General features: G+C 40.2%; 3 protein-coding genes across 4 annotated transcripts; 1 reads left to right on the top strand and 2 right to left on the bottom strand.

Moving 5' to 3' along the window:
* Window positions 1-5,541: 5,541 nt before the first annotated feature.
* On the bottom strand, window positions 5,542-9,273 carry drd1a (dopamine receptor D1a). The gene is made up of 2 exons (XM_034598390.1): window positions 8,806-9,273; window positions 5,542-8,504 (listed from the first exon to the last, which is right to left on the bottom strand). Exon 2 carries the CDS (start codon window positions 8,151-8,153, stop codon window positions 7,035-7,037), a length of 1,119 nt encoding a protein of 372 aa, XP_034454281.1. The 5' UTR covers window positions 8,154-8,504; window positions 8,806-9,273; the 3' UTR covers window positions 5,542-7,034.
* Window positions 9,274-18,639: 9,366 nt separating this feature from the next.
* Window positions 18,640-23,609, bottom strand: nek12 (NIMA-related kinase 12). The gene is made up of 2 exons (XM_034598391.1): window positions 22,352-23,609; window positions 18,640-19,590 (listed from the first exon to the last, which is right to left on the bottom strand). The coding sequence occupies exons 1-2, from the start codon at window positions 23,448-23,450 to the stop codon at window positions 19,382-19,384; spliced, it is 1,308 nt and encodes a 435-aa protein (XP_034454282.1). The 5' UTR covers window positions 23,451-23,609; the 3' UTR covers window positions 18,640-19,381.
* A 1,019-nt stretch (window positions 23,610-24,628) lies between these two features.
* Window positions 24,629-27,066, top strand: pin4 (protein (peptidylprolyl cis/trans isomerase) NIMA-interacting, 4 (parvulin)). Of its 2 annotated transcripts, none has more exons than XM_034598629.1 (4): window positions 24,629-24,786; window positions 24,947-25,014; window positions 25,987-26,106; window positions 26,642-27,066. In XM_034598629.1, exons 1-4 carry the CDS (start codon window positions 24,750-24,752, stop codon window positions 26,798-26,800), a joined length of 384 nt encoding a protein of 127 aa, XP_034454520.1. In that variant the 5' UTR covers window positions 24,629-24,749; the 3' UTR covers window positions 26,801-27,066. The 2 variants fall into 2 exon arrangements, with proteins under 2 accessions (XP_034454520.1, XP_034454521.1); XM_034598630.1 differs by having other exon boundaries at window positions 24,648-24,786; window positions 24,953-25,014; window positions 26,642-26,921.
* The last annotated feature ends 350 nt before the right edge of the window (window positions 27,067-27,416 follow it).

The raw sequence follows: 27,416 nt of genomic DNA on the forward strand, positions 1-27,416 counted from the left end.
TGAATTGAATATACTATGAAGCCTAACTTTCACAGCACAGATTGTTGCCTTTGAATTTTCAGCCTGACTTATCTTCTGCTTAAAGAGCAGAATTTGAACATGATCTCTCCCCTCTGGACATCTCTCGTTCTTCTTTCATCCGTACATGACACCGCAGTATTAGAAAAGATCATGTCTGTTGTCTCGGTCTCTACTCAGCATAAATCATTTGATTCAACACAGATGAGCAGAAAATAAAAGGTTTTTGTGTCTTTATTCATTCGTTCAAGGACAGAGAGGACCACAAGTGCTTTGAAGCTGTTTTCTTATTGTGCACCTTGTCAAAGTCTGCTCCCAGTTTCTTTCTCAACTCTCATGCATCCGCAGTCCTTGTCTCCCTCCTCTCTCTTCTCCCTCCTTCCTGTTCTTTCTGTCTCTCTGTTGGGGATGTTTGTTCAGCTTGTCACTGTGTCATCGCTCGGCTGGGATGTCTGTTGCTGAGTGGTCTTCTGTACTATCCTTTCGCTCTGTTAATCCCCTTTTTGGATGCACAGAGCAGAACCTAAAAAATATGCAATGGTTTCCAGCAGTAGTTGTAGTTATTGTTTACTCTCCCTCTCCATTTCCTCTCTGTTCTCTTATTCCTGCAAAATACATTTTAATAAGAGGTTTCCTCCACAAAAATGTGAATCTAGCACACATAAAGATAGAGCACAGTAGCCATGTTTTTCTGAAAGGAGAACTCCAGTGATTATATTGTCAGCGAACTCACAAGAAACAGATTAAATGAAGAAAGCAGTGGATGAGATGTCCAGACATTAACTCCAACTACAAACTTTAGCATCATACAAAGCGTTTTTGAATCGACATTATCAGGGTTATGTTTTTACAACTCGTTCACTATGTGTAGTCCTCAAGACGAGTAACCCTTTGCATCTTTGATTTTGTCACTATATACAAACACCTTTAATGCTGCCTTCAAATGGAACTTATGAGCACATGTTGTTGTATAAAGTTGTGTACCCGGTGCCTTCCTGTCAGCTTCTAGAAACCATAGATGATACAAATTTTGCAAGCTAGCAGCCGTAGTAAATGTAATAAATACAAAGGAACAATGACAGAGGACAAAGATGAGGTCCTTGGGAATATCAACCTTTTCTCAGTCGTATATTGTAATGAAATTTCAAATAAAAAAAAGACACCCAGTAGAGCATATATCTCTGCCAAGGCCCCATATATTCAAACAGGCTACAAGAAATTGTACACACTCATAGATATAAGCCCGCTTAGTATACCTGCTTTTTTCATCATTATTTCTTGAGAAATTCACAAAAATGTGGAAAAACAGCATACCTCATAAAGAAAGTAAAAAAATCCCTTGATCCGCCCCATTAATTGAGTCAGCTCCAAAAGTTACAGGGTTCTTCCTTGGCCAATACCCCTCCCTTCGACTAAGTTTCAGTAAAGTCGGTTGCATATTCCTGTTAACAGACAAATGGCAATGTAAACATAACCTCCTTTCACAGTTCGAGGAAATCAAGATTTCAGAAAATTCTGAGGTCCAAGGTTGTTAACGCCACAAGATGGGGGAGTTCATATGGACTGTAGGGCGGAATGTGATTGGGCAACAGCTCTGGTCAGGAGAAATGTAGATGATGTCAGTTCCTGGTGCCCATGTTGTACTCTTTTAAAAAGATGAGACACATCTGCACCCCTCCCACAAGCTAGCTGATTAGCATTAGCATCGTCACAATTCACCCATGGGGCATCCTACCAGCATGAGCATCAACACTGGCATCATTACCAGCATGATCTCCGCTCAGAGCCGTCTCTCTCAGACAGCACCTCTCTCTAGCTAAGCTGCGGAGCGTTGCTCGAGTGGACATCAGCCCTCTTCATCAGCAGGCCTCATTTGCACCCAGCTTAATATTCATTGTATAATTTGATCTGCTTTCACTGACCTGGATTATTGCTCATCTAACAGGATTCACTTATTATTTTTTAACTCTGCCTCTGTGACCGTCTGTAATAGGATGAGGACGATATTAGAAATTATAAATAGATATATGACTTATAAAATCTGTCTCTATTTCTGTGCGGGATTTGATCTGACCCAGGTCAACTCATCTCCATGTTTGGCTCATCTCCAGTAGAGGTCACTCCATGACACCGTATGATTTAGGCAACATACAAGCAGATTTGCAGAGATATTAAGAAGCCAGAAATAAAACAGAACAAGGTAGTGGGTTTTGAATATAAAAGAGAGAGTGAAGTGAAATGTGAAAGTGCTAGTTAGATAAGTGGATTAATGGAGATGTTTACTGAACAGCTGCAGTGCTCTTGTCATTTAGAAGCCTGTTGCGTCCACTTTACCTTCATATGCAAGTATAATTCCTGGCTTTCACTCAATCTCACTTCCTGTCTTTTACAGATAGTTGAGTAATTAAAGGAAAAACCTGATTAAATGAGTGAAGCTCCACTGGAGCCAGTTGGAGTGATGAATGGCAACGGGGCACTGCCAGTGGCCCGCAGCGCAGACAGTAAACAGAGCGCGGGTGGAGAAAGAGAGAGGAGGGATGTAATAAGAAAGGGGAATGAAGAGCAAGACTAACACAAGGAGAAATGGGGGGGGGGGGCTTGCCACAAAGGACGAACACTAAAGGTCAAAAGATGTGCAGGGCCGTCTCCGGCAGGGGTTTACGCATCTATTTTTGAAGCTCTGGATTAAAAAGCCGACTGGTGAAATCTGATTCGTCTTTACAGATTTGGGGAATTTCTCATCTTCCATGGTTTACAAAGACAGACTCCTGCAGCTCTGAAATTAACACATTTTCTATTTATGACTTTACAGGATGAAGTGTGTGCGGCAGTAGCGCCCAGTTGTGTGCTTGTCATGTTGATATCCCACTCCTATCTGTGGAAAATGACTATAGAGCATCTGTTCACCTCACAGAGGAGACCAGACACAGACCAACAGCGTAACAGCATCTTTCATCATGCAAAGTGCATCCGTGTCTGTCAACATGTTGATGCACTTGATCTAGTACCAGTCACCAACACGCTCACTCTCAGTTATGCCCATTCTCGTGTTGTGTGAAGTATTAAAAATGCATTAGGCACTAAAGCAATTATGATAGCTTGTGAATAATACATACAGTATTTAATGAAGAGCTATACAGATTATTGCAAACAGTTTAGTTGTATTTTGAACCCTAAAGATGCCACATGTAGGGACAGGGTCAGAAGGAAAGGATTAACTACATTAACTTTCACATGTCCAGGTGGGCCTCTGGACATGTGACCACAGAGGGCGCTTCATGGGAGAAGTGGCAGCAGTCTGACTTTGGTGATATTTACAGAGCATCCCTTTGAGACTCTTATTTTTTTAAGTTGCCGTTGCTTGATACTTACATAAGACTCTATCGTTCTCCTTGCCCCTTTTCTTTATCTCTCCCTGTCTCAGTAAATCGTTTCCCCAGGGCCAGTCATTAGCATCATCTGAAGTTGCCATGTCTAACATCACTGTTTCGATGTGCCAATCAAGAGAGACAGTATCGCTTTGAGAATCCCCGCAGCCCTACTGGGAGAAAAGAAAAAGAAAAAGAAGATGGTGAAAGGAAACAAATTGTCATTGTTTACGGAGGATGCAGTTGACATTGCAGGGACTTTGTGTTGGGCGCTGGAGCAGGTGATAGTTGCGCTGAACCACACACATACACACACACACGCACACACACAGCACACATTCACCCACACATAAACTCTGTCTTGTCGCCACCTCAGCCATCACTCTGAATGATGTCAGTCAAATTAATTGCTGTTCCCTTCCCGTGGCACGCTTGAGGAGGTTTCACAGAGGCAAGGACAGTCCGGGGCCCAGAGAAAGCAGGCTTTAAAGGACAACCCTGTGTGCTTGTGAGTGACTGTGTTTGTGTGTGGGTATGTGTGTGAGAGAGAGAAAGAGAGGGAGAGAAATTGTCATCGTCAAAGTACTTACAGTTTGTCATATTTCTCATGAGAATTAAGTAAATTTGATTGAAAGATCCATCCTCTAAATCGCCTTGAGACTTGCTGTTCTAATCACTCTAAAATGTCCGCCTGGCTATCATGAATCAAAGTCAGATTTTTATGCTCACTGAAGACCAGACATGTCGACAGAGATATTCATTATCTTTAATAAGCAAAAGCCTGATGTCAAATCAGTTTACATTTTCATTGATCATTTAAGAAACAGAAGACAGATCCGGGAGGGAATGTTCAACTACTTCTCTTAAAATGAAATCCATGACATATCCTTGTCTGCTCTCGCGTCACACTTCAACTACCTCAAGCTCCTTCTCTCAATCTGAATACATGAGGGTGTGTACATTTATGTGACAGGTGAAATCTTCATGTTGAAAAAGTTTCTAAACCCTTGAAAACTGAAACTTACAGTCACCTCTGTCTCACTGTTTCAGTTATGACCCAAAATACATCAATTATTTAAGGGTCTAAAAACATCTTTAATCCAACGAATAAAAGACACAAAACCAGCAGTTACTTTGTACCCTCATGGTTGAATGCACTTATTGTAATGTCGCTTCGGATAAAAGCGTCAGCTAAATGAAATGTAATGTAATGTAAAAGCAGTGGGAATGAAGAGGTGTCACAGTGGCTGCTCTATTTTATTGTACCAGGCTATTCACCACAGACTGGGCCTTTCACTTTGCTAATGATGGTAATACATAACCAGACTGAGCACACACACACACACGTGAACACCAGAGTTTTGTGAGAGTGAAATTTTGAATGTGAGACTCAGCTGGTCCTATCGGGTTTTACCCTTTAGATTCTGGTGTGAAATGTGCTTGAGGAAGTTTGATGTGTGGAGGTCAAAGCTGCACAGTCATACACTCACTCACACACACACACACACACACACACACACACACACACACACACACACACACACACACACACACACACACACACAAACAGTGGACTTCATGAAACTGGACAAGTACACTTTTATTAAGCTGTCCACTGAGATATTTCAACATGGCTGAAGCACATACTGTCATCTGAAGTTGTTATGAAAATAATATAACAAGATGAATGCACTGGCCACACCTCTATAACAACTGAATACTCTAAAGAGATTGTTTACAGTCACGTACACACGCCATCTTTTGTTTATGTCATTAATGCTCACTGTAGCTATACCAGATAGAGTGAGTCAGTACCTCAAACAAAATACAGTACAAACCAAATCAGAGGTAATGGTTGATAATGATGTCCTTGCTTCTTGGTCACATTCCACGACAATACTTGTCTTTAGAGGATCATTCCTGGGTCTTCTTTTCAGGGTTTCAACAGACATTTGATGATATTACAGAGTTAGATGAGAAGTTTGATACCAGTGATTAGCTTCACATTAGCTTCGGCTTGCTCTGTCAAAAGGTTTGATAAAAATGTAGCAGCACCTCTAAAGTTTACTAATGAACATGTCTCAATTGGTTGAAGTATAAAAACAGTAAGTTGTGATTTTAAGATAATTTTTTTGTGGGAAGATTTCCTTGACCAGGTGAAGTGATTTCCTGGAGACTTGTCACTATGAGGCAGCATATTGTCCTCAATGTTACAACTTTATATTAGACCTGGGACCTTGGAACACATGACATCACTAAAAGAAAATACAACTCACAAGATGAGGTACCAGCAGTCAGACAATCGGGATCCCAGGTTTCAAACTAACAAAATAAAAGCGACTGATGGAAATGCTTGAACAAACCGTTCGTTAAGAATTCATTCAAACGAAATTAGTTTGTATTTCATTTTTTCCTTTCGCGGTCAAGGATTATTTGTGATAAATATTTGATGTGCTCTCTCTCAGTTTTTCCCTAAATAAAGTGGCTTCAATAATCCTGCCTAAACTGTTGGTTTACGACTTGTCTTATGGTCTGGCTGCTTGTACTACTTTGTTTGATCTTATTGTGGTGATGTCAGTATTTCCCAGATTTCTTCTGTGATTAGCTTGGGGAGTAAAATGATAATAGGAATGATAACCAAACCTATAAAAATATGACCCAATGTGTAATAATCCAGCATTATCCTTTACTAATTTACTTTAAAAATCAAATATAAATGGATTTACTCAAACGAAATTCAATTACAATTCTGCCTCAGCCTCTAAACAAAGTTTACAGTCAAAGACACCATAAGTCAGGGAAAACTTGTTTTGGTCTTTGTCTATTCCGTAGTAGAGGTAATCAGCTGTTGTCTATGAAAATTACAGGACACAACGTAATATGAGAAACTCATCCATAAAACACTTTCAAGCAGTGAAAAAAATTAAGTCTGTTGAGGACAGTTAATTTAAAGTTATACTGATATCATCTCATTTTGATAATATATAAATAACAACTCTGAGACATAAATAACAGTTGCTTGTGGATGGAATTTACCCTACATGTTCCTCTCTGTGAAAATAGGATTTGGTTTGATGCTTTACCAAAGGAACCCTTGCAGAGCCCCGGATGTTAACAAAATGATTACAAATATTTCTGGGTGCTGTCGTATAATTTGTCGTAGTGTTCATGCTGAGTGCTGCAACTACACTGTATTTAGAGGGGCATGTTTTGACAGTGTTTGTGTTTGGGTACGTGTGTGTGATGGTATTGAAGAGAGCAGTGTCTGACAGCATTAGGGAGTGTGCAGCCCAGTCATGGGATTATCTATCCCAGAGGCATGTCAGCACCGCTGTGCTCCCTGGCGCAACAGCAGAGAGTCTTAATCTCAATACCCCAAATCCCCTCTGCTCTTCCTGGAGCTTCTACAATTTGAAGACGGTGTAGCGACCATAATGAACATGGAAAGCTCAGTCTGAATGTCTGCACACAGGTGGGCTTCTCGCCTAATGCAAACACGGGTACATAGAGGGTCACTGTATCCTTCAGTCACACAAAGAGTTAGCACAGAGAGCAGTGTCCTCGTTTGAAGTTGATCAGACCGGCCTCAACAGGAATGCTTGGACTCTTAGCATTAAGGATGAGTCAGTGCTGTGAGAGAGTCATGAGTCATTTCTTGTTTAGACTGACCGTCTCTATATTGTGGCCTCCTGGATACAGTCTGTGGCAGCCCAGCAGGATGGAAAAGGCCTTGCGGAAATCTGCATTGAAGGCGTAGATGATGGGGTTGAGGGAGGAATTAGCCCAGCCGAACCACACGAACACATCAAACGTGGTGGGGCTGATGCAGGGGAAAGCCTCCCCTCCACTCGACTGCTCGCAGAAGGGCACCATGCAATTCAGGATGAAGAACGGAAGCCAGCAGCACACAAACACCCCCATGATGACCGACAAAGTCTTCAGCACCTTGGTCTCCCTCTTGAATGTCATTTTGAATGAGCTCTCGGACTCTGCGATGCTGGATCCTCCGCCCATGCTATCATGTCTGTTTTTGGCACTTTCAGCTGCTCGCTCCAGGGCAGATATCCTCCTAATTTGTCTGTGGGCAATTCGGTAGATCTGGGTGTATGTTGCCACCATTATGGCGACAGGAATGTAAAAGCTTATCAAGGACGTTGAGATGGCGTAGGTCCTGTTAAGGCTCGAGTCACAGTTCTCCGGGCTGTGGTAAGTTGTAGCATTTAAACCTGAAGAGCCAGACGACCCAGTGAGAGCTCTGTGAGATTTAGTTTGGGCCTTGTGCCAGTTGAGCTGCACTGGGATGAAGGAAATGAGGACAGACAGCGTCCAGGCTACACTTATCATCACATAGGCGACTCTGGGTGTCATCTTCCTTTCATAGCGAAAGGGGCTAGAGATGGCCCAGTACCGGTCTAAGCTTATCACACAAAGGTTCAAAATGGACGCTGTGGAGCACATAATGTCAAAAGCCACCCAGGTGTCACAAAAGGAGCCAAATGGCCAGAACCCAGCAATTTCTGTCACCGCCTTCCACGGCATCACCAAGATGGCAACCAAGAGGTCTGACACAGCCAGGGAGATCACAAAAAAGTTGGTCACTTTTGTGCGAAGGTGTCGAAATTTGGTGACAGCCGCACAAACTAGAATGTTTCCAAGCAAGGTGGTGAGGATGAGCAGCGAGAGGAAGCAGCCAGTTAGGACGCGGCTTGATGGTGCCTCATCCAAAAACCCACTGTCGATGACCGTTGTAAAGTTCTTGAGATCCATCCCTGAACATGTGCAGGTTGGCGAGAGTTCCTTCAAGTCATACTGAGGAGTTGTGCTACATTATAACCACTGGATTACAATCTAGAAGGCTCCAGTGCTGCAGCCTCGCACAAAAATCTCCATCTCTGCACGATGCATGCTGAAAGATTAGATGTTTGAGGCAAACGCATCCTGGGTTGGACATTTGGCCCCTGACATTGTAAATTAGATCTGACATCATTTGAGCTGCAGTGTTGAAGAGGTAGCAGTAACTTAATTCCTCAGTGTCTCAGTAGCTCCCCTTTCTGCCCTGTTTGTAGGTCCCAAACAGCTGTAATTTGAGGTTACTGCTATTTAAAGCCAACAGCAGCTCTGTGGATTAAAGAAAGAAATGTGTTAAAATAGGGTAAGGGTTACCCTTATCATTTTTATTGTAATTTCTTGTTTATGTAAGACCTGATATGCATAGGCCACTTTTAAAGCCGATTATATTGTGTAGTGACCATGATCCTTTTTAAAATACCTTATTGTCTATTACTGTCAGAGCAGGATTTTCCCATGGGCACATTGTAATTATTTAGACATGCCTCTAATCAAGTGTCACGCCTTCTGATTTTCATTACACGCCTTAAATGCAGTTAGTGGCTATTTTAATCATCATCATCAAACTCACCTCTTACTCACAGCTGAAGCCTGGTGTATTATTTCAAAATAAATGTCCGATCGCCTCCATACAGTAACAACTTCACAGCGCAAAGTCCGTCCAAAGGGCACTCCAGGCTCCATGTTCGACAGAAACAAGACCCAAGAGCAGTCCGACTCTGTCCTCGACGGGCTGCACATCGCTGACTGCTGTGCACGGATAAATAATACAAACAGGAGGATTCAAATGTCACTCAGCCATCACCGCTCCCGCTGCGTCCTCTTGCAGCCTCAGTGCGCGTCTGCGGCCAGAGACCGTGCGCTCCGTCGGCTCACAGTGTCACAATGAACCGGCGCTCTGACGTTATGCTCCATTCAAGAGGTCAAAAAAGAAGAAGAAGTGGTGAGAGCATGTGAGTGTAGCCCCCAGACGACCACTTCTCCCACACTGCTTTACGCACAGCATGATCGTCAGCCTCTTACGCAGAGAGTAGAGGTTGGAAAATGCCACAGTTCCAAGTACACCCGCCTGTCATCAGCGGGGATTTCTCTTAAATTTGACCTTATAAAATCTTCACTTTTAGTTCGATGAAATTAAGATGCTGGTTATAAAACTGAATCAGTGCAAGGGCCAAACACGCAGGGAAGTGGGTTAATGAGGCCACCTAATGGAGAAGAAGAACAATTGCGTCAGGAGAGGGAAATAAAGATGGATTCACTTATGTTCAGGTCTCACTTATGTTCAGGAATATATTTAAATAAAAGAAATAGATATTGAATAAGAAGACAGGTTTACGCCCAGTACAGGAGATTAGAACAAACACTCTCATTCTTCATCCATAAGTGCTGTTTGTTTTCATGTGCAGAACGATGTCACCTTCAGCAACAGTCATCTTTTCTGTCCTCTCTGACTGATGATTTGTGCACAGCTTGTAAAAATCCTGGCAATATCTGTCAGCACATACCCCTAGTTGTTTTTTTCAGCTCAAGCTGGTATCTCGCATGCGGAGCATCATGGGAAGCATGCCAGCTGTCACCTTACAGTGATGTAAGTACTTCTGACAGGAGGAAAAGAAGCAGCTTTTACCCTTTTCCATCACAAACATCCACTCTATATGACATTCAATAGATGGGTTGGACCCACGAGACTCAAGGACTGCTACAAAGAAGGAAATAACATGTATGTTCACTCAATGAACTCCCCTCTACCATATTTATTCTCACTCTGCCCAAGTCTTTCGTCCAGATTATAAGCTACATAGATAATGTAGGTACTACATTTTGAAAAATAATAGGCATTATAATATTCAAATTTAAAAAAAAAAGTATTTCCCACAACAAACACGTAGAGGGGTCTAGAGCTATTTGTAAGTCCATCAAATAATACTTTTACTAGTTGTATAGATACAGCAACATACCTAAAAAATACAGATCAAGAAAAAGGAATATCAATCAATCAGTCATAACATTTTATTTGTATAGCCCATATTCACAAATTACAATTTGCCTCATAGGGATTAACAAAGTGTGACATCCTCTGTCCTTTACCCCTCGACGAGAGTAAGGAAAAACTATCAAAAAACCCGCCATATTATCAGAGACAGAAGTGAAATAGATGTTGTGTGAAAACAGAGCACATAAACAAAATATCAATATTTACAGCATTTATGAGAAAAGACAGCATCTAACATAAATGGAGAGGTGCATCAATGTTTAAAGTATTTATATAACAGAAAATGTGTGACAGAGATGAAGGAGCAGTACCAACAATTGTAACGATAATGGTGTAGCCAATAATGGTAGTACATGTGGGCAGGCATATTGTATATCTAATAAATCTAGTTGTAATCATAATCCACGATCAGATGTCACCATGATCAGCAGCTGTGATCCTGGATCTCCAATGATGGACTTTTACTTTAACTTCTTGACGAGTTTCCCTCTTTCATATTGGTTCCCAACGTAGAAGGAAGCAGTTTGGTTCTGTCCAAAGGAAACAACATCAATTTACCACCACCTTTACGACTCGTAATGTAATATGTCATTTGTTCATATATAATCCATACAGAAATAAAACCAAAGCTTAAAAGGTTCACTAACCGACTGCAAGTTGTAGCCTTGTTGTGAATGGACAAGCACAGCAGTGGTGTGCTCTCCCTAAATGTATAAAGCTATAACCTCAACTTCAAACTGACTGTCTCACAATCATGCCACCTCACAGTGTTCTGCTCACATCTATCCTCCAAAAATCATCTCAAAGTGGCCTAAAAAACAGCAAATTAGTAACATATCAGCAGTTCTGATTTATAATGATTGTGTGATAATTGTTTTTCATGCTTTAATAAAATGACAGCACGTTCTTGCCCTTTCCCTGGTCTCTTTCTGTGAGTGCTGCCTTGCCTTGAGGGCATACAAGTCTTGGCAGCCAGTCAGGGTCCAGAGTTCAAAGGTCAGAGGTGAGACCAGGGATAGAAGAGCGACCTGCAGTGCATTGTGGACCTTCTACAGAGCGTCTCTCTCCACTTGTCTCCTGCTCTGCAGGTTGTCAATGTTCAAAGCTACAGCTGTTGCTCCTCTAACTCATGTCCAGTGCGGTTCAAAGGCTCTCGTGCTAGACAGAGCCTGCTGCTGCTGCATGTGCTGTTAGTTCCAGTTTCTTAAAAATACTGATTGTCTACTAATCTTACTCTTCTAACAATGTGATGAGTCACTGAGTCACTTCCTCTATTCAGACAAGTGAAATGTGATGAAATAGATAAAATCTACTGCAACACTTGTAAACGTTTTAATATTAGAGGGACATGTTTTGGCTTGTGGCTGTCGTCAAGGTCGTCACCATGTTTGGGCTTGTTCTGTGCATGGCAGGTGTTGCTTGAGTGATTTTTCTTCATGCACCTTGGAAGTGAAGGTGAAGTTGTGCCAGAAACCCCAATTCTGCTTCTTCAGTGAGATGTGACAAAAACATTTTTTGAGAATAAGTGGGCGAATCTGTACCTGAAGAATTTTCTTTTCACATCATCTCTCAGACACCACATGCTCTCGTCCAGACTCGAACTGATAGGGATTTGAATCCTCACAGATCCTCTGTGTAGATGTTCAAGTCATGACAGAACTCTGGAGTGTTTTTGCCCTGATGCAGGATGACAGGTACCCGGCTGTATTACGAGCCAAAACGTTTCAAATCCTCAGCCCTCTCTCTCTCTGTGCTGCTGTGTTTGTGTGAGTGCATATGTGCAGCTTCATATCAGTCTGTGTGTTTTCGTGTGCTGGCAGGCAAACGTGTCATATCCTGGTGTTCTCCAAGTGGGTAGTATAGATCAAATGGACTTTGATTCACTTCAGGTCTCTCTTACGCTGCCTGTTTTTTTTAGCCACTTCTCTATATGTCCTCAGTGAGCCTCACACGTTTGGTTAAAAAAGGATTCGGGGAACCTTGAGCCACTTCTAATTGTGTTCGCCTCACTAACAACACCTCTGCCTCCAGCTTCCCTCGCACCATGGCAGTATACTCTGTAAGTATCGGAAGACTATTAAGATTTCAGTTATGAATTCAAAAATTAGAAAAAGATCCATTAGTGCTTTATTTAATGTGTCTTGTGTACTATTTATCGATTTTTTACTTTATATAAATTATTCTTTCTTGCTGGGCCTTTTTTATCTTTGAAATCCAAACAAAACTTAGCAGCAAGTCAATAGGATTTAAAATTCAAGAGGATTCACAAGCATTCCGTGAAAAGTGATTGATTTATTTCAAGAAGGCAGCACAACATTTCTAAAACAGAAATAATGTTTTTCACATTGTGACAATTACTTTGTCCGACTCAGAGTACATCATATTAGATTCTTGAGTAAAAAAGTTGCATATAAATAAATAAATACATTAATGAATAAAAACATAAATAATACTGATAAATACATGAATGCCATTTTTTAATTTAAAACTGCATAAACATGTGTATTGAATACACTCACTGGCCACCTTAAGTTACGAGAACGCTCTTATTAACAAGTGAAGCTGAAGAGCTGAAAACAGACGAGAACCTTCATCTTTTCTTTGGGTTGTTTAGTTTCTTGAGGAAAAAAATGTATTTCCTGAAGACCATCGTGCTGTTTTTGATCATTTTTACACACTTGCATTCAATCTGGAAAAAGAACAGAAAGAGGTTTGGAGTTACGTCTCATGTGGATACCCAGTATTGATGCAACATTCAGAGCTCGGTAACTTTTGAGAAATTTGGGTTTTGGTTGGCTCACCTGTCGATGTGGTTCCAGAGTCTGCAGGTTTGCTTTAAGTTCTTGGATAAGATTCGTGTAGTCGTCGGACACGCTAACGTTGTTGAGCAGGTCCTTCAGCTCCTTGGTGAAGACGCCCACACAGGAAGACTGAGGTGGAAAAATCACAGGACATTGTTAACTGGGTGCATGCCTCCTGAATCGAACTCAACTCGAGTTAAGGTACAACACTCACCCTAGGTTCTGGCACTCGCAGTGGGCCAGACTGTAGGAACAGAATTTAATATCATTAATGTACTTAGTAATGGTGACCACTTTAATTGACAGAGGATGAAATGAAGAGTCATGAAGAGTGAAGACACAGGAGACACATGAGAGCATTAAATCAAATGAAGTGTGGATACTTACAGATGTGATATTGACTTTTTTTTGTTTGTAGAGTTGATGGAGTTGCTCCAGTCTGTCCATTATCTCCACGTTCAGGTTGAAGTTTGACTCAGCATTGTAGCATAAATGCAACAGGACAACAAGGGCAAACACAGACTTAATCATACTGCAGGGATCTCAATCACTCTCTCTCTCGCTCTCTCGCTCTCTCGCTCTCTCTCGCTCTTCCTTCACAGCTTATTTTGGTTGTCTTAAGTGTGACTACTGATGTGATGTGTCTCTGCCCATTCTTTATATACACAGAAAAAGGAAGTCACTGATGTCAGCATCCTCCACCTACCTGGAAATACAAATGATCAGTCAAAAATGTGATTGCTACGTAACGCTCAAATTGTACATGAGACCTGAATCTCAAATTTTATGGTAAATGATTTCCAACAAGCTTCGCTTTATTTTTCAATAAGATCTGACAATAACATCATCTACATATGTAGTTTCTCGAAAGATATTAAGCCTTTGCATTAAAATTAATACAAGAGCCACAGACAAGCAACATCAAACTTTATTTTGTTGTGTTAATTTGTAGAAATCATGTTATTTCTAACTGGAACTGAACAACCTAACTTCTCAGATATAAAAAGTGAACAGAATCATCTTCACAGCACCACTGTAACTTATTGCATGCAGTTAAAAAGTTAGCTTTTTAGCTATAAAAATTCAGTGATAGTGTTTATTCACTGGACATTTAAACAAATTAATCAGTTTGCAGTTTGTTTCAGGTCAACACTGTGTGGTCAACAATACATGAATGCAAGAGATAACTTGGGGGGGGGGTCTTTGACCAGAGGAACCACAATCAAGAGCAAAGTATTGAATGGTCTAAAAATAAATAGAAAGTACAGAGACCCCTCTGTCCCTCGTCCCCTCCTTAACTCAGAAAACATTGTCACGAGTCAGGTTCTGTGGTCAGGAAATATTTGGTCATGTTTTTGTATAACGGTACAACGTAATCATTTAACTAAGGGTGAGCTCATAGTTTCTTCTTGGAAACAGTGGATTAGAAAATACTGATGAAATATGCTAGTTTTTTTTTTGGTCTATCTTTGCAACAGATATTTAGAAAGAAAGCCAGACATGTTGGGATATCCCCTTGCTCAAACTGTGGTCAGTGATGAGAGTAGTAAAGTACGTTCAATGAAACTTAATAAGGGGAAATAATAGCCACAGGCCATGTCACACATGGCCTGTCATGTACAATATCAGCTTGAAGCGTGTCTGATTGAGCAATAATGTGATGAATTGAGTCTCTGCAATGCCAATAGAAAAAAAAGACCTTAGTGATTTTGAAAGGCAAAACAAAAAAAGCATTCAAAATAGAACTGACGTTTGTTATTATGACTGATTATTTAATTTTTCACGTGAATCACTCTGGTTTGGGAACCAATGCCAACATGTTAGATAAAATGACAAAAATCATCTTTGGGAATTAGGTTATTTAAAATGTACTTTTTAAGACAGGGTTTATGACCTATACTGCAGCCAGCCACCAGGGGTAGATTGAGATGTTCTTGCTTCGCTTTTTGGAACTTACATGTCATCCATCTTTAAAAAACACTCTATGTTGCAGATCTGTGTCATAGCAGCTGTCACATGACAATGTGGTCCTACATTTATGTAAGACATCAACAGTTTTTCTGTGGGAGCACAGTAGACTCCCAGCTGTGTGTTAATAATGTAATATAATGTTATATCAGACAGCCTTGAATTAAGAGTAACAAGGTCTTCAAGCAACTTCAAACCAAAATCCCACCATTATCACAGCAATGGTAGAAGCTTTGAAGCATCGGGGCCTAAGTAATTTTCAAGACCTTCAAGGTCTCTGCAGCTCTCTGGGTATCAGGCCACACATAGCCGTCACCAGTGATCCACAATGTAACTATGAGAGGAAAATAAATTTGCGTGATAAATTCCCACGGTAATGAAAAGTCTAAAGTTTACTGACAGACTTTAAATACTATTTAGCCCATTGAAGACGGATAATGTTACATCAGCTCACTAAAGTCAAGCAGCTAAGACTGGGACTTGAAGTCTATGCAGTGTGCAGCAGGTGGAAACATCTGACCTCAACAAGAACTGATGTACTGAAAGAAATAAACCACTTGTAACATATAAAAGGGGCTTTCTTTCCCAACAGCCATATTCAAGGTGACAATCTCAAACTACACTGTTGATAGCAGTTCACATAAATTCAGTCCACTGCAGACTTGTATCAGTGTCAAAATCATAAATCTGCAGTGTTTGCAACAGCAGTGTGGGACTGGGCTGCAGATATTTGAATTTCTAGAAGAGTAAAATAATTCCTTAATAGGTTGAAAAAAGGCCAGTATCCAAACCTTTATGGCAATAATACTACGTTACTGCCGCATGTAACATAGCTTATTAACGTTGACTCAATGAAAGTATTAATTAAGTGACATCTGACTGAACAACTCAACAACAAAGTTATGTGAAAATCTACATTCTGATTAATTGAATTGCTTGAAATCTTAGACTGTATATAAAGACACGAAGCTTAAATATCCAGGATACAAACACTACTATCACGTACATTTGGAGCCAGAGTCGTGCAAAAGCAATCAGGGGATGGGATTGGAATGCAGTTGAAAAACGAGCAACTACCTCTTGTCTGTAACATCATCAGTGGATGAGGAGTTAGATATGTGTGCAGATGACTGAGGAGAACAGGGCTACTGCTGTGGGCACAACAGAGGAATTTTTTCACAAAGTCCCTAAAACGGAAGAAATAATATCTCCACTCTGCCGTGACAATTCCAGGACTAAGTTCCACAGTTTAATCTCAGTCACTTAGTTTAGTTGATTTTACGTGTAGCCAAGTCTGGGTGTGGAGGTTCCTTCTCGTTAAAAAGGAGTTTTGTCTTTCCACTGTCTCCCAGCGTTTGTTCATTGTGTGAATTGCTGAGTTTCTCTCATAGTATTGTATGGTTTCAAAGTCAAGATAATGTATGACGTAATTTGGCACGATGGAAATAAATTGAAACTGTACTGAACCTCAACACAAGATATCATTAACATAGAAACTACAGTTTGATTTGAATATTTATTTTAAAAAATGTGCATTTCTTCTAAACGTTATCTGCTCTATCTCTTACGATCTTTGTGGAGCTTTGACTTCCTGACTCACACTGCATCATAATGTGTGGCTGTGGTTAAAAAGTGTACATCTGTCATCATGGAAGTTACTGGGGTGCTCTTGTCTGTAACACCATCAGTGGATGAGGAATCAGATGAGTCTGCAGGTGTGAGTTTGTGGATGACTGGGGAATCTTTTCACGGAGAAAAAGTCCCAGGAGGGCAGAAAAGGTATCTCCAGTCATGTGTCTGCTGTGACAATTCCAAGACCAAGTTCCACAGTTTAATCTTGACTTAGTTTAGTAGATTTTACAATTTTACAACTGCTGAAAGGAGACCCGATAAAGCTCGGAGCTGGCTGCACAAGAGTAGCTCTGTTTCATTAATTTTGAAGGGCATGAGAAGATGGGCCCCTGGGCATTGTAACCTCACAGACTCTCTGTCCTTGCATTCCCCCAGAAACACACAATTCATGAAGTTGTCACAATCATTTCTATGTTGTGACTTCTTCAAACTGCAAATGTTTTGACAAAAAATGGAACTCTCCAGTACATTATACGACGAGAGGTTCAGGTGTAGAGACCCTGTGACCTCAAGGGCCCATTCAGCAGTCCATTTTTGGTGTAGACTGTGGACAGTGCTTGTGAACACTGAACAATGACATCATCTCCCCAAACGGACGTCTGATGATTAATGCGGTTCGACTTTCTGCTCAGATGGGAAATGTTTCACCTCTGTGTGTGGTAGAGAGACACAGAAAAAGACCTCTGCCGTGGTGTGTGCAGACAGTATCAACTCATGGAAAGCCTATGTTGTATTGCTTGTAAATGTAACGTGGGTGAACCTGAGACTGCTGACGGTGCGAAAACTTTGGTCAACTTGAAAGAGATCGTGTTTGATAAAATATGAATCTTACATTTCCGCTGAGCTTGCCAAATTCAAATCTTGTTTGCTTCACATCTTACCTGCCTGTTGTTTCAGAGTGCATGCAGTGTACTGTGTGTGTGTGTGTGTGTGTGTGTGTGTGTGTGTGTGTGTGTGTGTGTGTCAGAAAGTATACTTTTTGGGAACATTTGCCATAAAAGAGTTTTAAATCCTACACTTTTTTACTAATGATCATTTCATTCCAAGTGTGTTTTTAAGGACAACAGCTTCAAATGATGAATCCTAAAGATGACTAAAGAGGGGCCAAAGCCACATGTGTGAGTACCATGGCATGTATCCCTAACATGCTAATGTCATAGCCCCTATAAATGATAAAAGCTGTGTTCATTTTGTAAACATGCTTGTTTGATTTAATTTTGTCCTGTGGTTTTTTTCAGCACAGGGAATGTGATTGGGTGGTGGATCTGTGGCCGCTCCCAAATTAAGATGGCTTCTCGTTATCACAAAATGTTTGCCTGATGAGGTCCTGAAATGGTGAATAAGTGTGCGGGAGCTGTTTTTGCAGTTTTTGATCAACTTGTCCCTCTCCTGCGCACCTGCTCCGCCAAATGTGCAAAGCTTTCTTTAGTTTTTCACAGAAACGTGAAGTCACTGTGACCTTGACCTTTGACCTTCAGGCACCAAAAAGTAATCAGTTCATCTTTGAGTCCAAGTGAACGTTTGTACCAAATTTTAAAGACATTCCCTTAAGCTAATTTTAGGATATCATGTTCAAGAAAAATATAAGAAAATCTTGACCTTTGACCCCCAGAATCGAATCAGTTCATTCTTGATTCCATGTGAATATTTGTAACAAATTTAAGGGAAATTCCCTCAAGGTATTCTTGAGATATCACGTTCCCGGGAATGGGACGGACGGACAACCTGAAAAAATGATGTCTCCGTTTTCGGCGCGGAGGCATAAAAAGGAGATAAGAAGAATGATCATCTGAACATAGGTTTAGTAATAGTATTACATTCTATTGCGTGTTCCTCCCATGATGCATTTGTATCCGTGTGAAGGTGTTGTTTATCCTGGGATAACTCACGGAGGAAAAAAATAAAGATCTCCATCAAAACTGAAGCAGCAGTTCAGATGAAGTGTTTTGTGTATGTTCAAATACAAACAAAAAAAAGCTGTCACAGTTATTATTTTGGTCAATTCGCATCGGGGCATCGTTTTTTCCATCAATAAAATAACAAATAAAAAGGCTTATTGGCAACTTACACTCGAATTAAGTGATAAAGTAACAAGTATTCAGCTTTTGAGGCCAAAACAACAAAAACTGTTTTAAATTAATTACATTTTTGTTCATTGTACACATACCTGTACTCTAGAGTCCAATTTCCATTTTTTTGGGTAATGTCTTTCTCATATTATGTGTTATCATCTTTGTGGTGAGCTCCATTTACCACATACTTCCTTCAAAGTCATAACCACATGAATATTTGTGCTTTTATCTAATTTTGATCCAAGGATAAAAATGAAGAAAAGATGTTTCAGTCAAATGTGCAGCAACAGATAAAAAACTGTGAAAATTAAAATTGAGAGAATAAAGTACATACAGTATGAAGAATTGAAACATATTGTATTTATGTATATATGCATAATACTTTTTGGAACCAAATTAAATATTTGGAAGCCCTGTTAAAAAGTAAATTATATTGTATATCCTTGTGGTTGCAACAACTAGTAGCTTATGCTGCCATTACATCACTTCTCATGATGCAAGATAGAAACTGCTTTCAGGAGTATTTACGTCACTGAACAGCTGCAATGAGCTAAACTTCTGTTTTTGAGCATCAAGTAAAACTTCAGGCACAACAGAGAAAGCCCGATATCTTTCCTGTTTCTCTGTATTTCAGATGGTGCTCCACTGTGATGGGAGATTTTTAAGGCTGTAGTGATGTTGTCAGCCATTTTCCTTGAGTGCTTTCAGCGTAATGGTCAGTCCTCCAGCATCACAGAGCTGAAACTCGTCCACTCCATCATCATGTGGCTGCTGATGAGCCAAAGCCGGGGCTGGGTCTGCTTCATCCCCATGATCTTCCCTCTCCTCATCTTCCTCAAAGTCATCTGGATAGTCAGCTTGTTCTGAAATTTCAGGAACCTCCTGAAAGGCTGAGAGAGAAAGAACCTGCTGAGTGATTGCCACTGTTGTACCAGAATAAAAGATACCAAGACTGAAGGCTTTTGTGGTTGATCATAAAACCGTTTTTAGAAGAACTTATTGTAAAACTACCAAATGTTGATGAAAGGGCACAAAGGTGAATAAAATAGTTCACAGACAAAAGAATAAATAGGCTTGCTGAGCTTCACACGGATACTACAGAGCCCCTTAAGTCCCAAATGGGGATATTTTTTATCTTTTGCACACAATATATTTTACTAGAAATGTATATGCAACTTCAGATGCACACAGTTACTGTGATGGAGAGAACTCAGCAAATCAAGTTTTATTATTACCTTGAAACAAAGTTATTTATCTTGTTTGAACAAGTTATTATCTTGTGATAAGGATAAAAAAATAAACGTTACCCTGTCAGGACCTTAGGGGCTCTTTGTGATACAATACATTTTATATAATTTTGTAATGATTGATACTGTGTGATGCTAAATCAGACTATGATGACTCAACAAGTTTTTTTTTGTTTTCAAATAAAACCTCATTAGGCCAGAGAACTGTCGGTTTAGTTTCAACAAGTTAGAAACTTTATAGCAGATTTTGTCCAACCAACAGTCGTAGAAAAATGTAAAAACAAATTGAATCAGTGCTTGTTATGATGGGATACATGTTTTTAAGAACCTTTTTACACTTTCCTGACTATAACCAGTACACTGAACTTGTCTTGTATGCCACTTTTGGTGCTTGTAAGAAAATCTTAAAATCTCAAAATGTGAACAAAACCTTAAATGATTAATCAGCAAAAATGATCTCACAATGAGATCATTTTTGCTGATTACTATCTAAATTCTGCAGTGCCATAGCAAACTCTTAGTCATCTTTATAATACAAAGATCTATAGTTGTTTAAAAATGTGAATCACAGTTTAATCAAGTATCTAGTCTACATTTCACCAATATAAGAGGTAAAAACTGTTTGATATACAATATGGCTCCTCACATATTCTACCATTACTGTGTATAACTCCTCCATTTCAATTGTCATTGCTGCTCCCTTCATTTCCATCTGACATTTTCTCATGTAAATACTTTAAACATTGACACACCTGCAAATCAATGTTGTAAATATTGTAATTTCTTTTTATGTGTTCAGCTACACGCGGCATCTATTGTGCTTCTGTCCGTCTACGTTTTTCTCCACCTGTTATTTGTTGTTTTTTGGTAGTTTTTCTTTACTCTTGTTTGGGGTTTAGGACAGAGGAGGTCGCACCTTGTTAAGCCCTATGAGACAAACAAACAAACAAACAAACAAGTTTTGTACTTTCCGTTTGTTGACACTTTATACTTCTGCTCTACAACATTTCAGAGATAAATGGTATACTTTTCACTGCACTGCATTCATTTTACAGTTGTAGTAACTTTTTCAGATTAGGATTAGATTTAAAAAATGACACTTATAAGTAAACTACATTGTTAAAGATTAAACAAGTTGTTACCAACTTCTTTGGCTTGTGATCCCTGACAAAAAGCTGTATTTTCTTAAAGTTGACTTCAAAACGTATTTGTTGGTTTAATTTAAAGGCTCAAAGAAGTAAATCTATAATTTCACAGATAAACAAATGATTGGGGAGGATTAAAACCTAAAAATGATTTCAGAATTACATATGAGACTGTTGTTTTTCATCTTTCCTACAACATTAATCATCTCCCAAGTTTATCATGTGACACTTTGGAGGGGGTCGACCCAGGCTTGGGAACCACTGGAATGAAAAACTCCAGAGCTGTGTGTATAAGGGTGTTACTGGCTCCATTTTGACAAGCTACAACTGTGAAACGATACTTATGCTCTGGTGCATTAATAAAATACAATCTAATTGTGTAGTAGATAATAATAATTATAATGTGAGGGACCCCACTCTTTGGAGTTCCCTCACTTGTGACTCTCGCTGAGGTTTCTGCGTTTTCTTTCCTCACCAGATGAAGAATTCTAGACAGAGTTTGGTGGCTTTGTTTGTGTTTTGACCTCCGGATAATGTTTGGACATTCTCCAGAGGCACTGAGTGTGTGAACGCAAATGCCAGAGTGAGAGCCTTATTCTAGACTTTCTCTGGAGAATGTCCAAATGAGCCCATGAGAGAACACAGCAGGAGATCCTCTGGAGGATTCATTGTAAGTGAGTGGGGGCGTGTTGATGATATTTCTATCACATGACCGAAGATAAACTGAAAAAAAAAAAGAAAAAGAAAACAAATATCTCAGGATCAAAAAGCGGTGCCATACACAAACGTGAACGAATATCTCAAGAGAGCTTTTGGCGATAAGGTCTGACACTGCTGTGGATGTGTTGTAAACAAAAATGTGATCCCGAAAGCGAAATGTATAGATTACATACTGCCTCTGCCTGCTGCTCCATCCCTCACCTGGAGATTTCTGTGTTGTCGTGAACGTGTCTGAGTGGAGAATCACCTGCTGCGTGGTTCATATGTAAAATGCAAACTCTGAAAAAAGTCCGGACCCAACTCGGCAGGCAATCTGTGCAGTTCAAGCCTCAAAACAGCTTCAATCGCTTAGACAGAGCCCAGAAAAGTCACCTTGTGTGGCTGCAGAGGGCGCTGTTGCTCAGTAAAAGTTAAGTAGTGTTGCTTTAATGATACACTATATTTTTACACTGTGGTACTGGCACTTAAACTTAAAGCAATAATCCGACTTTAACCACCTTTAAAAGATGTTTCAGTGTATGTGTCCAGCACTACATTACCAGTGGGCTCGGCAGAATCGCTCCTCATCAGAGACGCTGAGTCTCCGCTGCAGTCTTCTACAGAGGACAAACTATCATCTTCGTCAAAGTCCTCAGGATAGTGGCAGTCACAGTGGTTCTTTCCTTCGACACACAAATCATCACAATCCGCCTCCTCATCACTGATAGTGTGTTCTTTCTCTTCCCATAAGAGTGATTGGCTGAGGACCTGTGACCCAAGTGAGGAGTTTTTCCCTCCTGTATTAATGTCACAGCTCTTCCCCACGGGAGCAGGGTCAGTCTCTGTGTCTTTGATGTTCTCTTGGTGAATCTGCACATAGGCGCTGCTAAGTACACAGGCAGCACTCGGCCTGTTTTCTGGGTCGAGGCTGAGCATCCTTTTTATCAAAGAGGAGATGTCATCTGAGAACACGTCAGGCACGGGGTCATACTCCCCTCTGGTGATCTTGTATAACAGACTCATGAGGTTTGAGGCTGCAAATGGAGGCCTGAGAGCACAGAGCTCGTACAGCAGACAGCCGAGAGCCCAGATATCGGACTTGACCCTGTAGGGGACATCCTGACAGAGCTCAGGACTGAGGTAGCTGGGCGTCCCGACACATGTGGAGGCCAGATCAGCTGTGTTGGTCAGTACTCTGGATATCCCGAAGTCCCCTAACTTTACCACACCTTGCTTTGTCAGCAGTACATTTGAGGTTTTGATGTCCCTGTGTAGTATTTTAGCCATGTGTATAAAATTTACAGCTGTAGTCACCTGCACAAACCACCCCATCACAGTGTCCTCTGTGAAAAACTCCCCTGGTTTCCTATCTTTTACTTTGTCGTCTAACGTCCCAGCATCACAGTAAGTCATCACAATGTAAATGAATCCACCGTCAGAGCTCACAAAGGCGTCGCTGCATGTCACTATGTGAGGGTGCTCCAGCTTCCTGATGATGTCAGCCTCTTGGAGAACAGCCCTCTGGGTTTTTGTCGCTCTCGTCTCCTCCACTTTCACCCTCTTCACTGCGTGCAGGCTCTTCCGCTCCACATGCCTCATCAGGAACACGTCTGCTGCTCCTCCATGGCCCAAACACAGGACCTGCTCATACTGCTCCATGTTTTGTCCGAAGCCGTCGAACAAAGTTCCATTTTAAACAAGTAAAACCATGTAGAGGTTATACATGAGGCTCTACATGACACAGGAAAGCAGCTGTCCACGGACGCTAGGTAACTGCTTGTGTTGAGTACTGTTGTCGTGGTAACCACCTTGGCACGACACTGAAATTGGATAGGAGAACAGTCAGAGAGTAAAGCTGTTCTGCTTTTGTGTTTTCTAAAAAGATATTTATCAGTAGCTCACAACTGTTTCAAGGTTACAGATAAATGTAAATGATAATAAACATAAAATGGTTATTGTTCCTTATTCTAAGACTATATTTTGAAAAAAATACATCTTTCTTTTGTCTTTCATACTGGTCTTACATTTTGTATAATTTGTGTTAAATAAGAATTTGCATCTTGTTTAGTGCTTTACACAACCTTTAATTTGTACAAGCATTACTGTTTTATCTCCTGATATATTATTCATCCCTAGCTGTTATTTATTTACTTAAATGTAATTATGGCTTGGCTGCTATTTTGGTTACTACACAGTACACACATTGTCTATTATATGCATTTCAAAATTGTAAGAACTGTAACAACATTGTAAAATACAATACATGTTAAATCTGTTTATTATACTCTGGCACATTTACAGCAGTATTTATTGATGCTGAAAAAGTAATGTTACGTCCCTGCTAAATGAATCAATAAAGAAATGCATTTTAAGTCGGCTACTCACATTAAAAAGACAGTAACAAATATATGACTGTGATATTATAGGCTAGGGTTGACCTTGAAATTAACTTGAATGTAGAAGGAATACAATTTAAAGATATATTTCCTTAATTAGAGAAGGTGAGCTCCCATCTTTACTTTTAAATATAATGTGATAATAAACTGTATTCATATATCACTTTTCAAAACACAGTTACAAAGTGCTTCACAATTGGACAAGATAACAAAAAAGAAAGGGAGAAACATTAAAACAGCCCAGATAACATCAAGAAAGGTTTTCTCATATAAGTACGTTTCACTGTGCTTCTAACAATATGAGTCCAATAATGAACAACTTGAAAAATCTGGTATTTAAACATTACCTTTAAATACACCACTTACTGAACTGCAGTATGGGTGAATGACACTAGGTGGCGATGTGGACATTATCTAACTGTAATCTACCAGTAATTGGCTGAAGAAGGAGAGGGGTTTGCGCTCTCTGCGCAGGTACCTGCGCATGTCACAACAGAGCCTGAGCGAATGGTAGTTTTCTCTGTTTCACATTTCTGTGAATTTCTCTTTATCTGAGAGTAAAATGCCTCCAAAGGGTAAAGGTGGTAAAAGTGAGAAAGGTGAGTGAATATTCACTGTGTTTGTGTTTCGTACGTTTAAATCCAGCAACATTTATCCGCTTGTAGCGTAAACCTGTCACACATGTTTCCATGCAATGATGCAGTGCTGATGTTTGAACGTGACTGTGTTGTCGCTGTGGCTGAACTGTATGTTGTGTAGGAGCAGCCGCAAGAAGCGCAGACGCGGATAAGAAAGACAAAGCAGCCAAAGGAGGCACCGCTGTGAAGGTAACATTTGATTTTACAGTGGTTTCATTCTGAGAGGAGGGATTTCCCCCTCCTCCTCCTCCTCCTCTCCCCGTAGAGTTCCTATTACACAGTGACAGTGTGAATGTGTGGTAGAGTTGCGTGTCAGCACATTTGTCACCTCACGCAATTCTAATCTATAGATCTCCCACCATGTGTTCCGATATTTGTGAAACCCCGGCCACGCCAGCGTTTCAAATGAGCACGTTATGGGTGCCGTAAGGACATAGTAGCCAACTTTGCCTTTTATTTCCGGAGATATTCTGCAGTAAAATCTTCTGAAACTGGACATTCAGACAGTGGGGTGAAATGTCTGTGTTACCTCTCAAGGATTATAAAAAGCATGTATTTAACAAAAGCAACTTATCAGTGTCAAAGCAAACGCCCATAATAAGTGTCATTAAACTTTCAACGTTTGTCTCCGGCCTTTTTTTTTCCGCTTCAAGGACTTTAACCGTAAGATCACGAATAGACAAGCATCAATTTTATTGATGCTTCCCCCCCAACTGCTTATCAACGTTGTAAGGGGGGGTTATCAATCAATCAATCAATCAATCAAATTTGATTTGTATAGCCCTTATTCACAAATGACAATTTTTCTCATAGGGCTTTAACAAGGTGTGACATCCTCTTATCTGAGTAACCACAGCCTTTCAACCATCAGCTCCAACTAGTTCTATTAATATCAAAACTGCTCATCTGACACCAACAATCACATCATGGCCAAAGCCACTGAGATCATATTTGTGCCCTGTGCTGATGTTTGATGTGAACATTAACTGCCGGCCTGAATCAGCGTAATCATGATTTGATGCCTTGCACTGATGCAATGTTCTGAAGTATATCATTGCTAAGCTGAACATCTGCATTGATATTAAAAAGCTAAAGTTATTGTCTCCTACCTGTTGTTTATTCCTGCAGGTCTCTCTTTGCTCTTACTGTGTGTGTTCCTAGGTTCGACACATCCTTTGTGAAAAACATGGAAAATGTATGGAGGCGATGGAGAAGCTGAAGGCTGGCGTCCGTTTCAGTGAAGTGGCATCACAGTACAGTGAAGACAAAGCAAGACAAGGAGTAAGGACATGCTCTTATAATTAGTTGTTCAGTTTTACTCAGGTTCAAACCAGTTACTGCATGTATTATACCATAGAAAACTTCACAGTGATGTTCTTCTGTAATTTAATTTTTTTATCATGTTCCATTGTATGTATGTATTTAGTCGTTTATCCTGGGAGCTGAATTCAGACACTGTCTTTTCTAAAGTCTGCTCTTCAAAACTACTGACATCTTCAATGGTGGTTATAATTATAACTATGGGATTGGAGATGCTGTTTATGATATACAGACCGAAACCTCAGTATGATTCCTGAAGGGTAATAAATTCAAGACTGATGATTATTACTTTTTTACTCACTGTGTTCATGGTTAGTTATTCCAATATGTTTTATTTTTAAACATCTCTGCACCACAACTACACTCATGTATTCTCAGGCACTGGAAAACTATTTTCAGTGCAGTTAAACATTTGTTGCTCGTGTTCAGTCACTTTATTTCCGGCTTGATACTCATATCAGGTGTATACAGTAACTGACTGTTATTACGATGACAGGGTGATCTGGGATGGATGACGCGTGGATCGATGGTTGGACCTTTCCAGGATGCAGCATTTGCCCTGCCTGTCAGCTCCATGGATAAACCTGTCTACACAGACCCTCCTGTCAAGACTAAGTTTGGCTACCACATCATTATGGTTGAGGGGAAAAAGTGACTCTCAACGGTGGAAATTGGGACGCAGATTCTGTATTTTGAAATGATGTTTTCTGATTTTCACCTCTCTACATTTTGCTAAATGTTAAATAACGATAATAATTAAAAACAGACGTGTGTAATTCTGCCAGGTTTTTCTTTGTGAAATGTACATATGTGTACACACAACTCACATACTTACCTGGGTTTTTCTTTTCAGTTTTGATAATGTTTGCGGAACGTAAACCACAAAAGGCCAAATAAATTAATTTTCACTCATGTAGTACAGAATGTGTAAGGTTTGTGTTTGTGTGGGTGTGGGTGTGAGAAAGAGTGGCATAGAGACTTGTTGGAGGAAGTTTCGGCCTGAACAACTTCTGCTTTAAAGTCTTTCTGAGAGAGTTAAGAATTACACATCATTCATTTTTTGTACAACCAATATTTGAAATGATGGCAGAGCCAGGACCGTTGATAAGATCATGTTTCTGTTTTGATTTGGTAAATAAGAGATAACAAAGAAAGCTAACATTTACCAAGGAAAGTTGTTCAAAATACTGAGTAGGGTTGCAGCCAATAGTTATTTTTATTATCATTCAATCAGCTGACTATATTCTCAATATCTCCATCAGTGGGTCTGA

This window comes from Hippoglossus hippoglossus, chromosome 10 (assembly GCF_009819705.1).
Source record: "Hippoglossus hippoglossus isolate fHipHip1 chromosome 10, fHipHip1.pri, whole genome shotgun sequence".
Classification (NCBI taxonomy): Eukaryota; Metazoa; Chordata; class Actinopteri; order Pleuronectiformes; family Pleuronectidae; genus Hippoglossus; species Hippoglossus hippoglossus.